This window comes from Perna viridis, chromosome 6 (assembly GCF_037379345.1).
Source record: "Perna viridis isolate PV_CMFRI_1.1 ecotype Kerala chromosome 6, ASM3737934v1, whole genome shotgun sequence".
Taxonomy (NCBI): Eukaryota; Metazoa; Mollusca; class Bivalvia; order Mytilida; family Mytilidae; genus Perna; species Perna viridis.
The window spans coordinates 12,283,366-12,305,728 of NC_142450.1; the positions used below are offsets into that span (position 1 = coordinate 12,283,366).

At 33.9% G+C, this 22,363-nt stretch overlaps 1 protein-coding gene across 7 annotated transcripts in view; it reads left to right on the plus strand.

Annotated features, from left to right (window-relative positions):
* The window catches only part of LOC148613679 (uncharacterized), a 40,758-nt gene that overhangs the window by 12,395 nt on the left and 6,000 nt on the right, over positions 1 to 22,363 (plus strand). For 2 of the 7 annotated variants that reach the window (XM_088587175.1, XM_088587174.1), the window contains exons 2-12: positions 1,082 to 1,234; positions 2,484 to 2,593; positions 2,991 to 3,095; positions 3,792 to 3,899; positions 5,046 to 5,150; positions 8,176 to 8,502; positions 9,546 to 9,791; positions 15,565 to 15,783; positions 17,379 to 17,465; positions 20,486 to 20,707; positions 21,324 to 21,368. In XM_088587175.1, coding sequence (XP_088443301.1) covers positions 1,082 to 1,234; positions 2,484 to 2,593; positions 2,991 to 3,095; positions 3,792 to 3,899; positions 5,046 to 5,150; positions 8,176 to 8,502; positions 9,546 to 9,791; positions 15,565 to 15,783; positions 17,379 to 17,465; positions 20,486 to 20,707; positions 21,324 to 21,368 — 1,727 coding nt within the window. The remainder of the gene's footprint in view (positions 1 to 1,081; positions 1,235 to 2,483; positions 2,594 to 2,990; positions 3,096 to 3,791; positions 3,900 to 5,045; positions 5,151 to 8,175; positions 8,503 to 9,545; positions 9,792 to 15,564; positions 15,784 to 17,378; positions 17,466 to 20,485; positions 20,708 to 21,323; positions 21,369 to 22,363) is intronic. The other 5 variants (XM_088587178.1, XM_088587177.1, XM_088587179.1 and 2 more) reach the window with 5 other exon arrangements.

Genomic DNA, 22,363 nt, shown 5'->3' on the forward strand with positions numbered 1-22,363 from the left:
CTGAAGTTTATGCATATAGATATATTGTTTAGCAATTATCATGAGTAAATTAAGGTGGTAGATCTAGGGTAATGGACATAACTCTTGAGATCAGTGATATGTTTGTATCATATACAATTTCACCAAAGCCTATCATGTTTTAATTTGAAACAGAATGAAATCAACCATGAGATTGATGTAAAATGCTGAATACAAACGTTCCAATGATTTGTAAGAGTTGTGTCCCTTACCCTTTGTATACCTCCTTAAGAAGTAGAGATTTATTGATAAAACAAAGTAAAATTTCTTTCTTCTTAATAAATCCAGTTGAATAAGCTTTTTTTAGAGCTGATAAAAAATCATGATAGATTATTCAAAGAACAAATGTTCGGTGGTCTTATCATAATCTTTTCAAAATGGAAAAAAGTCTAGAGACTACTAATTTAATTTTATGTAAAAAAAATGTTTCAATGCCCTTTTCCTTCCATTTTATAAAGTTAGGAATGTCATATACTGGTGTATATTTTAAAATCTCGAAACAAGTAAACTATGTAATCGTTTTAAACCATCCCTCAAAAAGTGTTTGTAACCAAATCCATAATTTCAAGCAACCTGTTTTTCAACTTTAAAAATTATACTGTAACTTCATATTTTTTCTGCAACATTTTGCTAAATCCCGGAGCTATTATTTATAATTCTTTGAACCCAACTAAATTTTAAGTATGTACTAAAAGACTCAATGGGACCACTTTTAAACAACCATCACAAAATTTTCCAATCAAAGTGTTTCTCTTTATCTTTTGCTGTCTTCCCATCCCATATTAAACTTTAGCAAGTCTATTACATGTAATATCATTCGTCATGAAAACTTTTGGGTTTGGTAAAGATGTAAGCAGATGTACAAATAAGGCTAAAGATTTCACAAATGTATTAAAAGTAACCTTTTCTAAAAGAGATAGTTAAAAGTGCTGCCAACTTTTCAATAGTGTAATGCGTAATGGTTTCATGATATGAACTTTATTTAAAATATAAACATACTACGATTTAAGTAATATTTCGCTCTGCATAAGACACTCTAGAAAATAGATTATTTATTTTGTAGAGGCAGGACCTGTCCGTCAAACGACTTTGAAAACCATATTTGCTGTGAATGGAAGGAGAAGACATGGTTGATTGAATGGGAGAAGTGCAAAAAGTGTCGTGGAGACCCATATGAAACCGGCGAAACTTGTCAGTACCAAAGATGGTGGAGAGGGTATGTCGTATAATAAAAAAAATATCCTTTGTTATTATCTAAGTGTACATTTTTAAATAAAGTTTCTGTCTAGATGTAATATTCGCTGAGGCGGACGCTTTACACCAATATCGAGCGCAGATGGTATATTCGCGATTTCAGCTTTCGCATATTTTATACAGGAGTAATACATAGCAAATCAGGAAGGGGTTGTGGATCTATTAAGTAAATTGGCTTTACACCTTTGTTAATGTAAGGTTCTATTCGATTGAAATCCAATTATTGGCATGTTTGTAGGTATGAGGGGGTGGACAGGGGGTACTGCATTCTCAATTTTCATCCTCAATTCACACCCCTTAGACCACCGCCGCCTCCCACCTTTTCACCAATGCTTCCCGACCCCTTTCATTTTTTATCCCGGTTATTTTTCCCAACCATAATTCCGTTTCCCGTATTTTTCACTCCACGTTTCCCCACCCCTTCAACCACCGTCCCCGTCTCCTCCACCACTGATCCCCACGCCTTCAACCATCGATTCCCGCCTTTTGACCCCGTATCACCGCCCCTCCTGTCCTGTCCCTTTCTTCTTTAGTCCTAAATGAGTTCGGTTCTGCCAACTTTCACTTCAGTTGCGAAAACGCGTAGGTCGCATTAACTAGCGTAGAATCTTTTCTGCCAAATTTGATAATCGTGATACGTATGAGTGAACTGTCGTCTATGAAGATGCTTCAGTAACACATTTTAAAGGCGCTTCTAAATTATTTCTGGTATTGATAGTTACGTCGATTTTGATTGGTCATTTTGTTTTCGTGAATTTTGTGATGAACGGATGGGTGTATGAGTTTCTGACGTGATAAAATTGCCCCTTTATTCAAATGAACGAACCACTTCAAATCAAAGTTAAAATGTTGAAAGAATGTAGATTTTTTAGGAATAACAGCTCTTAAGGAGTTTATCGGTGCACGAACTCGCCAACAAGTTGAAAAACTTGCCAGCAATCCCATTATGGTTTTGTTATTTTGCGTGTGCATTTAATCTCTCCATGCACCGATGAACTCCCTAAAACAGTTTTATTCCTAAAATATAAGGATAGCTTGACGTCATAGAATTTTCATATTCGATATTACCTTCGCATAACTTTTACCTTTACCCGAGAAAACACCATTTGATAGTACAAGGAAATTACTATGAATTGCTTACAACACCATAGGAAATCAACCAATTATACTTCAAGCTTTTAATGAAATGTGTATTAAATTTTTAATTCAAGTTGGAGAGAAGGATGTGTCCATAAATACGCCATGAACATCACCGAAGTACATTGTCAGTTGGTCTGCTGCGAGGGTTGGAAACCGGATGAATATGGATACTGTACCATAAGTTAGTAAACACAAAACTGTTAAAGCTTTATCAGTTACGTAATTTCCGGAATAACTTTTACTTCAGAAAATATGAAATTGTTTTGATTGACTGCTTGGTATTTTAATGTTTATTTTTTCGAGAAAAGATCATGCTAGCAGAAAGTAAGAAAAGGACCTAGGGTGTTTTCTCATGGTTTCTGACCGATCTAAAATGGCTGATTCAGTGTCCGATAATTTCATTGAAATGTGTAGAATAAATTCCAACGTTATATTGTACATCGTTTTGACACCAGCACGACACATCAATATTCGAATAAAAGAGGGGGTGTGTCAGGGTTAGGGTAAAATCGGTCAATCGAATTGACAGCTATCTTATGTATTTGACACATGATATATACAAGTAATTATGCTTTCAGAGGATGACGGATCAGACGACACTATTGCTTGTGAGAATGGCGGCACACCGAATGGAGGCAGATGCACATGTCCGACGGGATTTGAAGGAATACGCTGTGAGAAACGTAAGTTTTGGGCAATGTTGGATTCAAAAACAAAATGTCACTCACCCTAATGTCATGAAACATTATTTTTGATTCATTCTCTTAATCAAATCCATCCAATCAAAGTTAACACAAAATCTGTTAAAAAAAAGAAAATTAGACTCAAGAAGTCTTTTATAAATATGATAAAAGTAAAGGAAATATTTCTACACAGCACATTTAAACAGTTATACATACATGCAGTGGCGGATCCAGGGGACCCCAGGGGCCCGGCCCCCCCTTAGAAAATTGCAATTTTTAAAAATTGTTGAAAAATTATTTTAAGATATCCGCAGAATGCAGGATTTGAGGTTTAAAATTTCACAATTTTCTTGGGGGGAGCATGCTTCCAAACCCCCTAGCAATTTCGGATCACTTCGTGCTCCTCACCGGTGATCCTGTCAAAAATTTTTTTTTGGGCCCCCCTTACTTAAAACTCTGGATCCGCCACTGACAATCATGTTCTTTCTATATAAAGTCTCTAAACAGACTTGCATACGAGAAAATGCAACTTTAGTGTAAAGGTTGGAAACGACTGAACAATACCAACAAAAATATTAACTTAGGATCAATATGCACACTGCAAATGGACACTGTCTTATTCACATATAATACTGGTGCGCCTTATAATGTTTAATAACTATTTAATAATATATTTATCTTCTTGTTTTTTTGCAGCTAAGTGTGACCCACACTGTCTTAATAATGGAGCTTGTACTGGAAGAGATGGAAAAGCAGTGTGCGCTTGCCCAGAAGGAAAGTTTACTGGTCCTCGTTGTGAAACGCGTAAGTAACGTTAATCTTTTCTAGATGTCAGGGGATGGTTTTAAGTAGGTGTCTTTGTAAGAATCATGCAAAATCTGAAAAATGTGATACACCCCCAAAAAGGCTACATATTTTCATTTTTGTAATTGAGTTGTTTTATGGGTCTATATGATGAAATGTGTAATTATTCATTCAAATCTGTCTGCTCTTAGGAGGTAATCGACATTGAAAATACAAAAGATTTTATTGTATTTGAGCGCCATTTACAGAGTTATCTCCCTTAATTTTGAAATCTACAGTGCTTTCTATATAATTTTTATCTCCTAAGAGCACAGGTTATATGGAAAACCACATGTTTGTTTCTGTTTACTATGACATTTCAAACAAAATATCAAAAATAAAAATATGTAGGCTTTTTACCCATGAATCACATTTTTCATGACCCTTAGCTGGAGTGCTACTTAATTTATTGAATTAAATGCAGGTTCACAATAATTTATTATAACTTTTTTTCAAATTGAAAAAAGTCTGTTACTGCAAATCAAACGGAATTTTAAGCTAGATAATTCAATATACCTCAAACTTTCCCAATTATTTTCTCATTTGGGTACCTAAATACAAAGACCCCTAAAATGATACAAATTGGCTTCCATATGCAATTAGTTGACCATTTTTTGATGCACCTAAATGTACTTTTATTTCATTTAGCACACTATTAAATTGTTTCTATTATTCGACTTCCATATATGCCAAAACTAATCAGAAATTCTATGAGAAAATATCTAAATTATTTTAAAAAAAATATATCTTATCCACATAGGAACTGTATTCGTATCCTTCAACAAACCAGATAATGGTGCTACTATGAACTGTTATAGGTCATCGGAGTAGATTGTTTAAAAGGTTCCAGTGATCACAAATTTCGATAAAGAAAAATGGATAAGCTATATTCTACGAACTTTAATCACACCCATTATTGTGACTGTCCAGAGTACTGCTTTCTGGCGATGCCAGTGCCAATAGATTAATTGTATAGCTATTGAAAAAAATGGACATTTTTGGTCCATATAAAGTTCAATAAATTATTGATGGCTTTTAAAAATATATAATGCAGTAAATAAAAACACCTCAAGCCATTAAAGAGAACATCAATTTTCTCATTTACAGCTATATGTAACCCAGGTTGCCAGAACGGAGGTTCTTGCACGACTGGAGCTTATGAGGCATGGTGTCTCTGTCCTGATGGATTTGAAGGAGTGTCATGTGAAAAGGGTAAATATTTCAACGAATACTTCCTTATGAACATTTCTTCATGTTTGTAAGTTTGCAGAGATAACCCCCGGACACCTCTCCCACTCATTTTTCAGATACCTTTATACCTCGGATTTACGAATCAATTTGTCGCCAAAAATAAACTAGCTGAAGCGTTTTACCGACGCAGTCGGTATAGTGTCGCTTTTTATCCCTTGACCTTGAGGACGCTCTTCTATGGAAACGCAAGTCAGCTGATAGCAATTCTGTTTCCCGATTGGCCAAATACTGATGACTTAGTGGCGTTCATAAAAACGGTATAGAAAATTTGAAATTACGTTCGTAAAAGCAGTATCGAAAACTTGAAATTGCGAGCCATGTGTTATTTTCTTGAAAGAAATATAGAAACCTAGAAGTAAAATTTTATTGCGTCGGGTAACTTTTTTAAAAAGATAGTACTTGTTTTTTTCCATCTCATTAAGACGAAAATAAAAAAATTGTGTTCTTTCTTCAAAATTCTACATTCTACTGAAGGAAGTAAATCGATATATATATATAAGGAATCTGCCAACCAGTGGATCTGGAGCGATCTACAGAGAGTGAAGCGGGAGGGATTTTGGATAAAAGAAATCCGTGTTTTACACCCACACGGAATTAACAAAAATCATTAAGTTCTTCCTATTTTGTATAGTTTCTTATAACAGTAAATATTTTTATTTTTATAGTTCAGTATTCAAGAACAACACACAACGTGTGTCTATAGCACAATGTTCAAGATCTTCGTTACTGTCGGTAAAAAATTTTTATACGTCACAGGTATTCACCTGATTAGGTAGTGAGTTGTGTTTACAGACCATTTACTTTCATACACACTCAGTTTATTTAAGGCACTGAAGAAGGTCATTTGTTGACTGAAAATTTTTGCCATTTTCATACCCTTCTATAAGTTTACGTTATCTTCCCTTTATCCCTTTATCAATTTGAGCCCCGTGCAGGTCCGGGTGTTAAAAGAATAGGCCTGCAGCAGCGCTAAGCTTGTCGTATAAGGCGACTAAATAGTGCTCAGAAACCAGGGGCTAGGCGCTCTGCCGACAGAGCAACTGGGATGTGTGCCGCAGGTGGTGGAATGGGGTACCCCTGGTGTGTTACATGCTGGGGTTTTCAGGCTATAATACGGAAAACCTGACCGCAAACCATAGTGGTGCACCGTGTTGGGAAAGGTGCCACGTTCCTCGCACGTTAAATAACCCTGCTGTGGTATTCGATAGGAGTAGGAACCTTTGCGTTCCGCCACAGGAGGCTAAATTGCCCTACCTTACCCATCCCCCCTTTTTCCAGTGGCAATCAAGATTTGTCGACCCTATTATCCTTGTGACCCATCCTTTTTTTCATTTCATGTTCATTTAATCATCCATTTCATGTTCATTGTCTGAATATAGCTGAAATATTGCTGCTCGGACGTTAAACCCCAACAAACAAACAAACAAACTTTATCAATTTGATCCGATGGAGCAGTGTAGCGAATAGAGTCGTCACTTTCTGAGACGTTATATATATATCCCCCAATATCTAAGCTAATACGTACCATTCTGTGTAAGAATCAGGCAATGAGTGGCACATCATGTTCTCTCACTTCGGTCGTTTTTGCCTCAAATACATGTATATTGAATTCATCTAGAAAAGAATCGAAAAACTATTTTATATACAATTATTCTGAAGCATCTTCGACGTAGATATTTTCACTGCTTATATAAGGAAGAGTACGGGGACATTTTCTTGTCTTTTTTCATAATGCCTTTCAACTGAATTTGACCTATCCTATCCTATCTTCAGGTGCCAAACTTTATTCACATTTTGCCTGATTCTTAGACAGAAAAATACGTTGATATCAAGAAAATTCCTTTCCGGTTTTGAGTTAAATGCTTTTATAACGAAAAATCTATTATTCATGCTTCAGCTTTAGTAGTATCACATCTGACACTTTTGGGGGTTCTTCTGATGACTAGTTGCAATTTTTATTGTCAGAATGCTAAAATGAAGGCTTATACTAAAATAGAATCAAAGAGTATTTTTTGATGACCATCTAATTCGTAAAAGTACCTGAAAATTATCATAAAGTTGGTGAGTGGGAGGAGTTCATGGTGGACTCTCCCAACCCATGGACTAATTTCGACGCTTACATGTATTTTAAAATTTAATTGCTTGCAAATTGAGGAAATCTTAATGAAATATGTTCAATTTCATGATAAAATGTATAGAGAAATGTTGCCTTTTGCATTTTCTGGTAAGATGTTTATCAAGATCAAATCAAGGAAACATTTCTTCATATCCTTTCTAAATGGTTATTTTTTGACAGACACCATTGCTTTGCTTGAAAAAGTTGCAGTCTAGCTGTAATTGTTGAAAAAGTAAAGGAAAAAATGAACTGAAAATTTCATAAGTAGTGGTTCACGATCCTGAACATCCTCCATTCACGACCAAACTGTAGTACTTGACTTATATTAACGATCTATACACGTTCATTTCTCTCGCTTGGCAGTGTGACTGGGATGGCTCTAATCAAACTTAAAATACAAATTTTTCTTTTTCCTTCGCACAGGTCAATCGAGTTCAGCTTTTTAAAGAAACTTGTTATTTTCTCAGTTTGTGTGTCTACCAAATAACTCTTGCTAGATTTAACCGAATAAAGTACTTATAATTCATTTATAGGTTAGTATGGTGACATGACCACATGAATTTATGAAAATGGACTCCTTATTCCAGTCAATTGGTGTTTATACCGTGAATACTATAATCTTGTCAATAAAGTGATCAAAAAAGGTGCTTAACTAATTTATAATACAGTACGTATGGTAATACCATAAAATAGAAAACATCATATTGATGTACCCGGAAGTAGCTAACTAAATACGATTCGGTCTTCCGTCACGATGTTGGATCCTATAAAAAAAAGAAATTCTGATAAAAATCGAGAACGAAACTTATGTACAGTACCTTCACTAATAACTACAGTATAAAGACTATGAGATTTAGCATTTTCTTGCAGAGGTGAAAGATGGCGAGTGCCCTCCAGCTGTCGGTTTTGGAACATGTGCCGAAGAGTGCAGTTGTGATTCTGAATGCCCGCATGCGCAGAAGTGTTGTAAAAATGGCTGCGGTGCACGTGTCTGTAGAGAACCAGCTAAACACACATGTAGTTTCAATGGCCAGGAGTACCAAGTTGGAAGTTGGATTCAGAATGACACTTGCAGCACGTGCTTTTGCAAAGATCCAAATAGTCCAAGACAGTGGGAGTGTACTTCCGTTAGATGTCCACGACTCCCGTGTGCTAAAGTGATCAAAATTTCTGGCGTGTGTTGTCCCATTTGTGATAGTAAGTACATATATAAGTACAAATATAGAAAAAGGGGTGGGTCAGGTATCATTTGAGCTTGTACGCCCATTCCTTTGTCCATCCGTCATAAAATTTAGTTACCATATGAATTGCGAATATCATCACAAAATTTGGCATACAGGTATTTACACTGGCCCCTACTGAATAAGTCTTAGAATGACATGTTCGAGTTGGGCAACAGTATCGCATATATACATTTGCTTATTTTGAACTGGTTTGTCTTGCCAACAATAGCCTTGCTTTGCTTGAGCATACCTTAGATATATTATGAATAAGTAGGTCAAATTTGTAATTTGAATTCTGCTTTAAATTTATGTCACAATTCCCTGTAGATATTACAGCTCCACGTAAGCATCATGCTAACGCATTTGATTAGTCGTTCATGCCCCCTGTTCTGTCTCAAGGCTATAATTGTGAACTCTTTAAAATACCTAATAGACAATGTTTTTATAAATGAAAGTGTCATTTATAAATGAATTAAGTAGAATTGTACAGTATTGTTTTTACTTAAATTATACAATGAAAGTGTAAGGATAAATTTCAAACCAAATTTTGTACACCACTATAGGCTATAACCTGTTAAAATTCATTCAAATATACAGCATCCGTTGTATAGGGAAACAATTTAGGATTATTGGAATGGTCTGTTAAATACATCTTTGATACCGAAGATTTGATTTATATGATAAGTTACGAATATTCCCCTGCATGGTTTTTAGAGGGAGTTATACCTAAATGCTTATTTTTCGTTATAAGCTCTCTTTTAATGCTCAACTTTAACAACGATATCAAAGTGTCATGTACATAATATCACTAAATTAACTCTTTTAATCTTAAATTTTAGTTTGATTGTTCATGCAATTGTAGATACAACACTCTTTTACATATTTTCTCTCTACAAGTATGCAATAGATTTCTAAACATCCTAGTATGCTCAAAACAGAATTTCTTGAAATGAGGCCAAGGATACGTTATTTATGTCACCTGTGGCCTTGACATTGAAAACTATATTTAAATATCAGATGTGCCAACCACAACGACCCCGGAACCTGTCACTGAAAGGCCTTCGTGTTTGGACGAGAAAACCGGAAATAAATACCCAATTGGACACACGAAATATTATAACAACGGTTGTGAACAATGTACCTGTGGTTATTTAACATCGGGAACGAGACCATCATGGCAGTGTATGGTGATCGATTGTCTTCCTGTAACCGGATGCAAAAATATAAGACAAATTCCAAACCAATGTTGCCCAGTTTGCGATGGTAAAAAATAGTGTGAAACAATTAATCAATGTTTATAACTTCCTGTGTGTAAACCTCACTACAAAACATACTTTAATATTATTTAGCAATCTAAAAAAAATATTCTAAGAAATCGGAGATTGTCATTGGAATTTAAGACCCTTTTTTAGCATTGTGCTACATACATTGTAGTAGCATTTCTAAATACAGGTTTTTGAAACATTCGGTCAATATTCTAAATTCTTAGCTTATAAAGGGCAAAATTGTTGGAAGCTGACTTTTTTCGTTGGGTAGTCAGGATACCCTATTTGAAATTATTCCCCTTTGAGAACTTCTTCCATGGTGCTAGAAAGTTGTGCGTACCAATGAACCCTTCTGGCTTCCAAAACAAAACAAAAATGTAGGGAAAAAAGCAATAGAATTTTCCAAGTTAAAAATGAAAATAAATTATCATTATTTGACAAATATTATAATTAGTTTTGATAAAACCGTTTTCTATTGACGTATAGGGTTGTAAGTCTCGTTCTATTTTCAGTTCCCCTTCCGGAATTTTCGATGTAGAACGAATTGAAATCCGGGGACCGATCTGCATTTATTGTTTACTTCCGGGAAATCGAAGCACTGCATCACAAAGCAAATTCTTCTATTTTTATACCTTTCTTAACATTTTTATCCTGTATTAGATATTTGTCTTTTTTATCAGTATTTTTACACAGAAAGATTTCTTGCTTTTTATGTTGAACTCAGTGATATGTTAATGACGAATCTCAATGCATTTGAATGGTAGACGAGGACCCATGAAACCGCGGAGTCACGTGACGAGACTTACATACCCTATTAGCGTTCTTGTGAAGGTGCCTTGTATTAAGATATATTAAATGCTCGATACCATAAATCCGAGTAATTTTTGCATAATTGTCGGGTAAATTGTACCATGCGGTAAATTAAAAAAAAAGAAAATTTTGAGTCATGAGGTTTACACACAATAACTACGTTACTAAAAAGTATACACTGTCATTACCAATCTAATTAAAAATCATACCTATCAATTGTTCCATTCAGTCACTGCATGTAGGATCTGCCAACACTCCATTCTACTTTCTGTTCAGATGACCATTGCAGAATCCTTGGGTTTTTCTCTTTTAACAACACCTTGAAAATCATGAAAGATTAATTCTGTTTGGCTGATCAAAAAGGTCATCACAACAGAAAGTAGAAGGAAGTGTTGTTAGATCCTACATGCATTAACTGAATGGAACAGTTGATAGATCTCATTGTTTTCTTACCTACAGTATTTCTTATTTGTATTAACAATTATATCTAGTGACAACGTAATTTTGTCATAGTTAACCATGTAATATGCTCCATTTATTTTACTTGTTGTCAAACAGTTTTTGCTTGAAAAATTCACACTTAGAAAACCAGGCCAAAGTTTATTACGTACATCATTGTTATCTCCCCCTTTGTTGCATGTTTTCTTGTCGAATTCTTATTCAAATTGAATTCTAAGTATGTTCTTGATTTCTAGTCCAATGGCTTGTTTATGAATTACTAACTCATATGTTGTTACTTTTTGATGCCATATGGAAAACATAAATACATGTAGCAATGGTTTATGGAAAGACTACTACACATGCATTTGATTTATCAATATTTGGTAGATAAGAGTAAAAGGTTTCATGTAAGCCATTATTTGAATACATCAACAATTTCAACATCTATTAGATCCACCGACAACACCACTTCCTCCAATGACAACATCACCGTTGCCAATGACAACGCGACTGACATGTGTTGATACAGAAACTGGCATAAGACATCCCATTGGGACTACCCTACACTTTATCAAAAGGCCATGCGTACCGTGCACATGCTATATGAATGTAGCGAGAAATAATGCCACTTGGAATTGTGCCATCATCGATTGTCCAAGTTTACCTTTCTTACCAGGATGCTCAAATATACGGCTGCATGAAGACCCATGTTGTCCGTACTTAACTTGTGATGGTAACTGTTATTTGATGTTGCAAATAAACCCTCATGTGATTTTAGTTTTTGTATTCGAAAAATAAGTTTGCCCAACTGTCATGCTTTATTTGTTTATTTGCATGTTCGTAATCCAGATTGTTGAGTGCCCCTTTGTAATTGCTTTGTATTTACATTTGACAGCCTCAGACAATTACACTCAATAAGTATTTATTTTGGTCTGTTTAATTATATCCAAGTTCTTAATAGTTTCTTTCCCAGTGTGATGTTATCATGTCTCCACTCCCAATGTGATGTTCTTGTATTTACTCTCTCAGTGTGATGTTATCACGTTTACTTCTTGACTTGTTATTAACATTTTCTTTTTCTTTATGTAAAAGAAAATGTACTTTTTCTCAAAGTATTGTGATCATATGTGATGTGACATGTCTTATATCTCGTTATAATTTTTTCTCTCATAGTGATGTTATCATATTTTCTCTGTAAATGTGATGTGATCATGTTTTCAAACTCGATATGATGTGATCATGTTTTCTCACTTAACATGAATTGACAATGTCTTCTCTTCTCTCTCTTTTCATGATGTGATCACGTTTTCTTTCTCCCTTACCATGAAGTGACAATACCTTTCTTCTTTCTCTTTTTATGATGTTTTTATGTTTACTCTCTCATGCTTATTCTCTTAATGTGAAGGAATCATGTTCTCTTTATCAATGAAGGTTTATAACAACATTACCGAACTGATAAAATCTAGTCAATATGATTTTGCTATGAACATTCTCTCAAAGTTTTGTTTTCATATTTTCTCTCAATGTGATGTTATCATTGTATTAATTCTTTCTGTCGCTCTCAGTGTCATGACGTCATGTCTGTTCTTTCAATTAGATGATATCATAGTTTTTTGTATCTATTTTCTTTGCTCTTGTCTATTTTTGAATTGAAGTTTTTTTTATATTAATATATCTTACTGATAACTGTTTTCGGTTCTTTTTTCCCTTGAATTCCTTTTTAGCTCACCTAGCCGAACACCATGTGAGCTATTGCCATCACTTGGCGTCCGTTGTCGTCGTCCGTCGTCGTCGTCGTCGTCGTTAACAATTTTTCAAAACTCTTCTCCTTCTACTTTACCAATTTAAAACAAACTTGGTATGAATATTCCTTGGGGTATCCTGCATAGAACTGTGGAGATTTTTGATCCGACAAAAACGTGACCGCCTTTACTAAAAATAGAACGTAGAGATCAGAGAGTAGTTTTTTTTCATATATATCTCCAAAACTGTTAGGTTTAGCCAAATTTTGACACGTGGTAAAAGTGTTCGGCATGATGGGATCTATCTGCGGTAAAAGTTTTATTTAAATCTATTAAGCCATGTTGGAGTTAATGCCCTTTTTCAACGTGTTTTTTGCTATTTTGAATGTTATTTCTTTCAAAACTCTCCTCCTCTGACACCACTTGTCCAATTGGAACCAAACTTACTTTGAATGTTCCTTGGGGTTTTGTGCATAGAACTGATGTGGAGATTTTTGATCCGTCGAAAAACATGGCGACCATTACTAAAACTAGAACATAGGGGTCAGACAGTACTTTTTTGCATATATCTCCTATACCGTTAGATTTAGCCAAATTCTGACAGCGATAAAAATGTTCAGCATGATGAGATCTATCTGTGGTCATAATTTCGTGAAAATCTGTTGACTAATGTTGGAGTTACTGCCCTTTTTGGACTTTTTTTTTGCTGTTTTTCATGTTATTATTTTTAAAAATCTTCTCCTTAGAAACTACTTTACAGAATTCAATGAAAGTGGGTAATTTTGTTTTAAAGGGCATCCTTAACAAAATGACCGTTTGAATTTTTGATTTGTTAAAAAGCATGACCGCTGTTACTAAAAGTTGAACATTGGGGTCAGACAGCATATTTTTGCATATATCTCCAAAACGGTTAGATTTAACCAAAATCTGACTCGATGTAAAATTATTCAGCATGAAGAGATCTATCTGTGGTCAAATTTTGGTGAAAATTTGTTGACCCATGTTGGAGTTTTTGCCCTTTTTGGACGTTTTTTTTCTGTTTATGATGTTATTACTTAAAAACATCTTCTCCTCAGAAACTGCTTTACAGAATTCAATGAAAATTGACATTTTTGTTTTATAGGGTATCCTTAACGAAATGACAGATTTTTGATCGCTGAAAAACATGGCTGCCGTTTCTAACAAAATAGAACAATGTGGTCAGATAGCAGATTTTTGCATACATCTCCAAATCTGTTAAGTTTAGCCAATAGCTTTCAATTGCTGAAATCATCCTTATTATAAGGCTTACAAATGTGTCCAATGAATCAAATGGAGTCCAAATTGTCTTGCAACTCCTTGTTAGAGTTATTGTCCTTAAAAGGCAAAAATTTAACCATGTGAGCGATTCAGGCTCCTTGGAGCCTCTTGTTTGCTTTTCTCCATTTTTGCCTTACTCATTTCATTGACTATTACGGACATCTTAGAAGTTAAGGGACATTAATCTGCTTATAGTTAATATGCCTTGTTCTCCACCATTTTACCATCTTTTTTATGGGGAAATAAGAGATACAAATTTCTATAAAAGAAAACTTTATTTTTTCACAAAACAGATGGACACTATAAAAGAAAACTTTATTTTTTCACAAAACAGATGGACAGGAAGAGTTAACACTCAGAATATACTAATTTAAAAAAAAGATTGGAAACGTCGTTTTTAGGAATGACAAAGCAACTTTTAAAATAATAAATAAATTCTAGAATATAAAATTTGATTTTATTGATTGAAAAAATGTTAATGACAATGTTTGTGTAACAGATTCAGTCGCTTATCTGCATGTGTCTCTTTATTGCTTTGCTTTGATCATAAGGCCCCGTTTCATGAAAAAAAAAAAACAAACAAACAAAAAAAAAAAAAACAAAACAAAACAAAACAAAACAATTATTAAAATTAAAATTTCCCGTAACTCCTACCTTTTCTCTACGTCTTATATTTCGAGCAATCCAATTGGTGAAATCTGAGTTGAGAAAGTATTTGATGACTTTTTTTATGAAACGGAGCTTTGTGTTTTATAGTTGTACAAAATGTAGTTCTTATAACCCCTGTAATATTCATTGTTTAAGGAGGTAGACCTAGGGTAAGGGACACAACTTTTGAAATCAGTGACATGTTTGTATCATTTTCAATTCACCAAAGCCTATCAAGCTGCCATTTGAATCAGAATGAAATCAATCCATGTTTCTTTGATGCTTACATGAGATTGATGTAAATTGCTAAATACAAGCGTTCTAATGATTTTTAAGAGTTGTGTCCCTTACCGTAGGTCTACCTCCTTAATATGTTCACGACATGCGTCATTGTTGGGGAAAAAGTACATTTCTTCACATTCATTTTCTATAAAATTGCATATATTCACTGGCATTATCAATGTAGTATATATATATATAACATGGTTGAATAGTCTGAATATTCTTTTTCGACATTAGCTATATCATTTGCATCAAAACAATATCATATAAGTCTCCGTAACATTGTTTTAATTCATTTTGTTTCAAATATTTTAAGACTTCTGAAAAGAAATTATCATTCTTCCAGATTTTACATTATTTTCAGTGGAGGATCCAGGGGTTTTTACTGCTTTTTTCGGCAAAATGCAAATTTTGGAAAATAAAAGCGTGGAACCCATTTGTTTTCCAAAAACTTATTATCTGCCAATTCAAGGTTAAATTAAAAAAAAACGAGGATGGGCATAGTAATTTATAATAACGATGAAAGTATTCAACTCTTAAATGTTCTAGATACAACGACAACTACAACACAAGCACCATATCCAACTTGTGGATACAACGGTCAGCGGTATCCAGTCGGTTATAATAGGAGCGAGGTGTGTAGTTTCTGTACATGTATGGATCAAGGGAACGGAATGTACGACTGGACATGTAGACACAAGGACTGTCCGAGACTTTCATGTGAAAATCAGGAGACACCACATGGGAAATGCTGTCCGGTCTGCTCAGGTATATTAAGTGATGTGCTCAAGTCAATTTTGTTTTGTGCTCAGACGTTTTTAGTTTTTGAGCCCTAATTTTATCTTTTTAATTTCTGAATTAAGTTTAAACTATGAACGCAAATATTATATAGTTAAACTAGTTTATATATCAAAATATTCATTGGGTAATTATTCATTGTCTCTGTTTTAGTACGGGTTTTTACACAGGAAAAATAATTATGTGTTTAAATGTTTGAAAAAATAAATTTGTTCTCAGATTTAATTTGAAAAGTGATAAATCTTTTGAAATTTGAAATTTAAGAAATCAAGTTTGTGACATTGTTTTCTCCTTCTCTGAGAATAATCTGCCTTTAATGAATTATGATGGCTTTCTTATCGATGACGATAGGTAGCCTTCAATGATCTATGATTGTTTCCATCTCCATCCTCGAGGACAGGCTGCCTTCAATGAACTGTGATGGTTCCCTTTTCCATCAATGTTGATAGGCTGCCTTCAATGTACTATGATGGTTCCCCTCTCCGTCAATGTTGATAGGCTGTCTTCAAAGAACATGACTGTTCTCTACGCCATCCATGAGGCTAGGCTGTCTTATTTCAATGAACTATGATGATTACCTTCTTCATCAATAAAAACATACGTCCCCATCAATGACGATTTTAATGTACTACTGTATGAGTGTTTCCATCTCCTTCCACGATGATAGACTGCCTTTAATAAATGATTGTTACCTAATCCATCAATGACAGGTCTGTCCTAAATAAACTGTGATTATTTCGGTCTTCATCCATGAGGGTAGATTTATCTCATTTGTCACATAGGTTTTCGTTTTATATGTCTCCTTCTCCAGCGAATTATTAAATTAAATGTAAAGAAGTCCAAAACGTGGTAAAGTATATATAAATGATCTTACACACTGCGATCCAGTAAAAATCTGCAACATGGTGTTAAAAATGTTTCCGGTAAGTAAAAATAAATTACAACTTTGCAATTTTATGACGTCCCAATGACACATATGAAATGTCGAACTATGTTTTGATCGACAAAGCAGCTAATTAGGGGTTTGAAATTGTGTTTCTTGGGTAGAATGTCTCAGTTAACAGGGAAGATATGGCATGAGCTTTTTTGTATAAAACGCAACCCTTTTAAAATTTATGTAATAAAAGTAATAATTTCTTATATCTAACCCTCAGCCACAAGTACACAGTAAATAACTTGCGTACAACGTGAGTTAATTTCAAGCGAGCACTGCGGGCATTGTTATTATTTCAAATTTCAGAACAAGGATTACAATTATTTCTTATTAACTACTACCTGCATCGATACAGGTATACTTGCAAATAAAGCTAATAACAAAATAACTCGAAAGGTAAACTTGAAATAATACATTAGTTGGCACAGTTACGGTAAAATCAGAAAAAAAAGATGGTCAATTACATGACTATCGTATGGTAATATAATGTCTGCGAGATGAAGCACATTGATTCAAAAAATATATCAACACCGGCTATCAAGTTTCACACGTCATGGTGTGTTTTTAAGAAAGAAAAGCTACAACATAATTCATCACAACCATATTTATGCGTTCGGTTTTATTGTTTAAGACAAATGTGGAAGATTATGCAAAATGTGGTGTCAATACGGATTTAAGGAGGATGATAACGGATGCCCTATTTGCGCGTGCAGAACAAGTATGTACTGTGTGGTATAATGTTGTCTTATCATTCACAATACTTTTGATGGTTTGTTGTACTAATTATTTCACGCTAGTTATATATAATTTAAATCAGTAATAGCACTTTGCCCAAATAAGTATAATTTAAACGAGAGAAAATACACTATAGGAGTATTTTACACCTTAATTTAGCTTAACAAAATTTGCAAACAATAATATTTAAAAGATTAGATTAAAATTGACTCTTCGTGAATTTGGTATTTTTTCATACAGCTGGTATTCCATTACTTAACAAGAGCACCGAACAGATTATCAATGTTTATCTATGTTTCATTGGCAGAGAATGTTTGATGAGTCCTATAATTGTAAATTCGTAATTATTATTTTGATAAAATTACAGATTTTACAGTATTCTAATTTTAGCTAGAAAATTTTCATTTGTCTAAACCAATGTTTCTAGGCATTGTCACCTGATTTTTTTAGCTATTGGTTCTGCATACTTTAAAGATAGTGTGATACTGTACTTTCAATTATTAACCCATGGTTAAAACTGCACGTGATTTTTACCTACTAAAATTATCTTGCGAGAGGTTTCCTGCTGTTATATAATTTCTATGTTTCCTGTTTACAGATTCGTCTGCTGCCTATTCTCGCTTACCCTACCGGTGCACCTGGTCCATGCTCCCAGTTTTTAGTGGAGTCCGAGTTGCTCATTTGCTTTTGTTACTTCGTTTGTTGTTAGTTACTTTATGTTCTTTGTTGTGTATGTCTGTTTTCTATGTCTAATCTTTGTCCCTGGATTACATTCTTTTGATTACTGGTATAACCTTGGTTTCTCTTGATTACTCTTTAACTGTTTCCACATGCACTATTTGGTTATACGAAGATGTAAACCTTATTAAAGCTGGATGTTGAAAATCTGATTGGTTCTCTCTCTCTAGTGGAACAATAATTAAGTTCAAGTTTTTGAAAGAATCAGGCAAAATGGAAAAAAATCAAAAACATGAATGTCAAAAACACACCGATTTGACAATATAATTTCCGAGGGATGTTTTGTCTATTTGGAAAGTCCATTATTTGATCTCTGCATTTCTGGATTTACTGAAAAGTTCTTTAATAGAATGTTAGAAAATGAATTTTTTATTTGCCTTAAAATGTTCATTTACAGTGCATGTCAATGAAATGATAACTAAATTTAACAAAGTGATAAGGAAAAATCTTGTCGTTTTTCTTGATTCTGATGGTGCAAAAAGTAAATTTAAACTTTCCTTATGATTTTGTTTTCATACCAAGTTTCACGTACTGCCTGATTCTTACAGAGACTGACACTTAGAACTACTCTTTACTGAAGGGAAATTGATATGTGTCAGTATGTTGCACGTCTATTTAGCTTTCCTTTGTAATCTCATCATCTTTAACTCACAAACAACAACAACATCGGATAATTAAATATTATTATTAGACACGTTTCTCCAATATAACTTCTAACAATTCCGTCCTTTATCACACCGACGTATCTATATAATTACAAATTATATGTTGTTAAACTTCAAGTATCAGTCTGTATAAAAAGAGACAGGAGATGATTCATGCATGTCAAAAACCGACCGGATTCACTTTTATATCATGTTCAAAAACACAGAGCACATAAGCAGTCTTTGTTTATCATTTGGGTTTTTGCAATTTGAGATTGGCACTTGCAAGAGTTACAGTTCTTGATTTTGTTTGATTTGGTTGATTATAGTGTGAGATAAATGTATTATTTTCTCAAAAGTACAGATCTGAATGCAGAAACGACTATCATTATGCGAAAATGTAGCATATGTAGACTGAAAAAGTATCGTTTGTTTGGTGGGTTTTTCTACATCATGAATCCCCCACTGCAGGCGGTGTCTGAAATTTATATGGACTTGTATTTTAAAATTATTAAACTGTTCCTAAAGTAACCATATAAGCCGCTGTTTTAACTGAATATATATATGATATAAATTATTCAAATGCAGTTCTTATCAAGCATAACAAGATACAAATTACAAATTACAATTGCAAAGCGCAATAAGATCTGGCTGTATATCTTGAATTGGTGGCCTTGTAAAAACACAATTGTTAGCAATCAAAAACAACACATACATATTTTTAACGGCAAAACTATCTAGTATTAGGAAAGTCCGTCCGTATGATTTTTTAGGTGAAACAACTTGTTCTTTTTTTAAATCCTAACAAACTTAAAACAATCCCTTACAAATGTTGGAATTAGGGAGGGGGTGGTTGCACTCACCAAACTTTAATGTACATGTAAGTGACTTTTAAGCAGCAGCCTTTATAAAAATCAGATAGATGATTCATGCACGTCAAAAACTCACCGAATTCACTTTTATATCTTATTCAGAACCAGTTACAGACCTCATTACCAGTTTGAGCTTTTTATTTCGTTGTTGCGTTTTTGAAATAAAATTTAAATAGATTGTACACGATATTTGCACTTTGCAAGAGTTATCGTTCTTAGTTTGCTTTGAATTAGTTGATTTTAGTGTGAGATGAATGTATGGTTTTCCTAAAAAATACAAATTTGAATGCAAAAAGGCTATTGTATCAAACATTTAGCATCTGAATACCGAAAAAAAACATTGTTTATTCGGTGGGATTTTGTAGACCATAAATCACATGTATCATAGGCAGTGTCTGAATTTTATGTGGACTGGTACTTAAAGGTATTTAGGAATGTCTGTTATATTTGTTTCTGTTTATGAAGAAATAACATCAATCATGCGAGATGCACGCTAAATTAGATACTTCAAGGGGGTACTAGTGTCATTTGGGATACTTCAAATTGACAGAAAAAAATATGTTATTCCTCATAATATAGTTTTTAGAATCGAATTTATCGAGTAGATTGTCAGAAACGGTTGATGAAGCCACAGGTACTCGACACAATTTGGTCCATGAGACGATGGAAAATATCTTTTTCATCCAATCAGAAAGCGTGTTACTTTAGAAGTTAAATTGTTGAATTTTTTTATCTGTTTATTTTTATAGCTCCTCCAACTTCTCGTACGTCGACCCCTGCCCCTATGTGTTATCATAACGGTCAGGCTTATCCCCACATGGCTGAACGACCAGGTGATGCATGTAATAAGTGTACATGTCAGTATCAATATGGTGGATATTTAGACTGGTCCTGTATGTCAGTTACTTGTCAACCAACCACTTGTGAAAATCCTATACCTCCACCAGGGCAATGCTGTCCGGTTTGTCCAGGTAATTTGTTTACTTGGTTGCTGCTGACGGACCAAGATATGATCAACCTTTCCGGGGCACCTAATAACACTTATTTTTATTTTATTTGGTTTTTTTTGTCTGATTTCCCACAATGTAAATCTCACATTTCCCACATTTTAAATCCTATTCGTCCCACGTTTTAAATCCTGTACTTCCGAAAATGTAAATCCAATGTCTCCCACAATTTAAATCCCATACTTCCCAGAATTTAGGTCCCATATTTCTTACAATATAAATCTGATGCCTCTTTCATTTATAATCTCACACTTTCCAAAATACCAATCCCACTGTATAAACCCCATACTTATCTTAATATAAACCTCATACTTCCCAATAAAAATAATAATGTGGTTTTGACTTTGGAAATATAATGATGAGTTTATCCTTAAAATGTATTGAGGGCATGTCGTATTTAAGCTTAAAGCGTATAAATGTACTAAAGAAGCAGATTTTGTTTTATTCCATTTCAATTTCTCGTCTCTGTCTCAAAGTCAATTATCAGAGTTTCATGGGAAATTATGTATTGCTTTATGTAAAAATAGTCATTCGTGGTCTCTTTGAAATTTGATTTGAAAATATGTATTTCTGCTTTCAGCTACAACGACCAGCACGACTACTACGACTATTGCACCTAGCACTGGTAAATAATATGATATAGAATTTAAAGTATAGTCTTTATAAGATCAGACAGGAGGTTATTCATGCATGTCAAAAACCCAACGTATTCACTTTTATTTCCTTTTTAGAATCAGTTACAGACCACATAACCAGTCGTAGTTTTTCATTTGGGTGTTGCTCTTTTGAGGTAAAATCTGTGTAGATTGCACATGAAATTTGCACTTCGAAAGAATAATCGTTCTTGGTTTTTGTTTAATTTGGTTGATTTTAGTAGGAGATAAAGGTATGATTTTTTTCAAAAGTACAGATCTGAGTATGGAAAGGACAACTCATATGTAAAATGTGGCATATATAGATTGTAAAGCATTGTTTGTTCGGTGGGGTTTTTCTTCACAATGAATCACTTTAATATGGACAGTGTCTGAATTTTATATGGAGTGGTACTTATTACAAATTATTGTTTTAATTATGAACCCTTCAGGTATCGTTGCTTTTTGTAAAGGTTTCTGTTTAAATATCTGAATATAAATGACAGCTAACGCGGTTATAGGTCAATATTTATAACATCTAGCCCAAAGGAAACGGAAATAAAAAAAAAGTCACTTTAGACGTAAATATGAAAATGCAGTATAATTTTTCACAATTCCTCCAAATTACAAGTATATGCTAAATGTATTGTTTGACGGGATGTGTATCCTAAAAGAAATTTCCATTGAAATACAACAAAATATTTAAATAATAAATGAAGAAGACATTCACTGTCAAAAGTACTGAGTGCTAATTGAAAAAAAAGATATATCAAAAAAGGAAAATACATGAACAAAATGACGCTCGATAATACATTTCTAAATTAGGGAGGTAGACCTAGGGTGAGGGACACAACTCTTAAAAATCTTTGGAATGTTTGTATTCAGCATTTGACACCAAGCTCAAGTAAGCATCTAAGTAACTTGGATTGATTTCATTCTGTTTCAAATGGAAACTTGAAAGGCTTTGGTGAAACTGTATATAAAACAA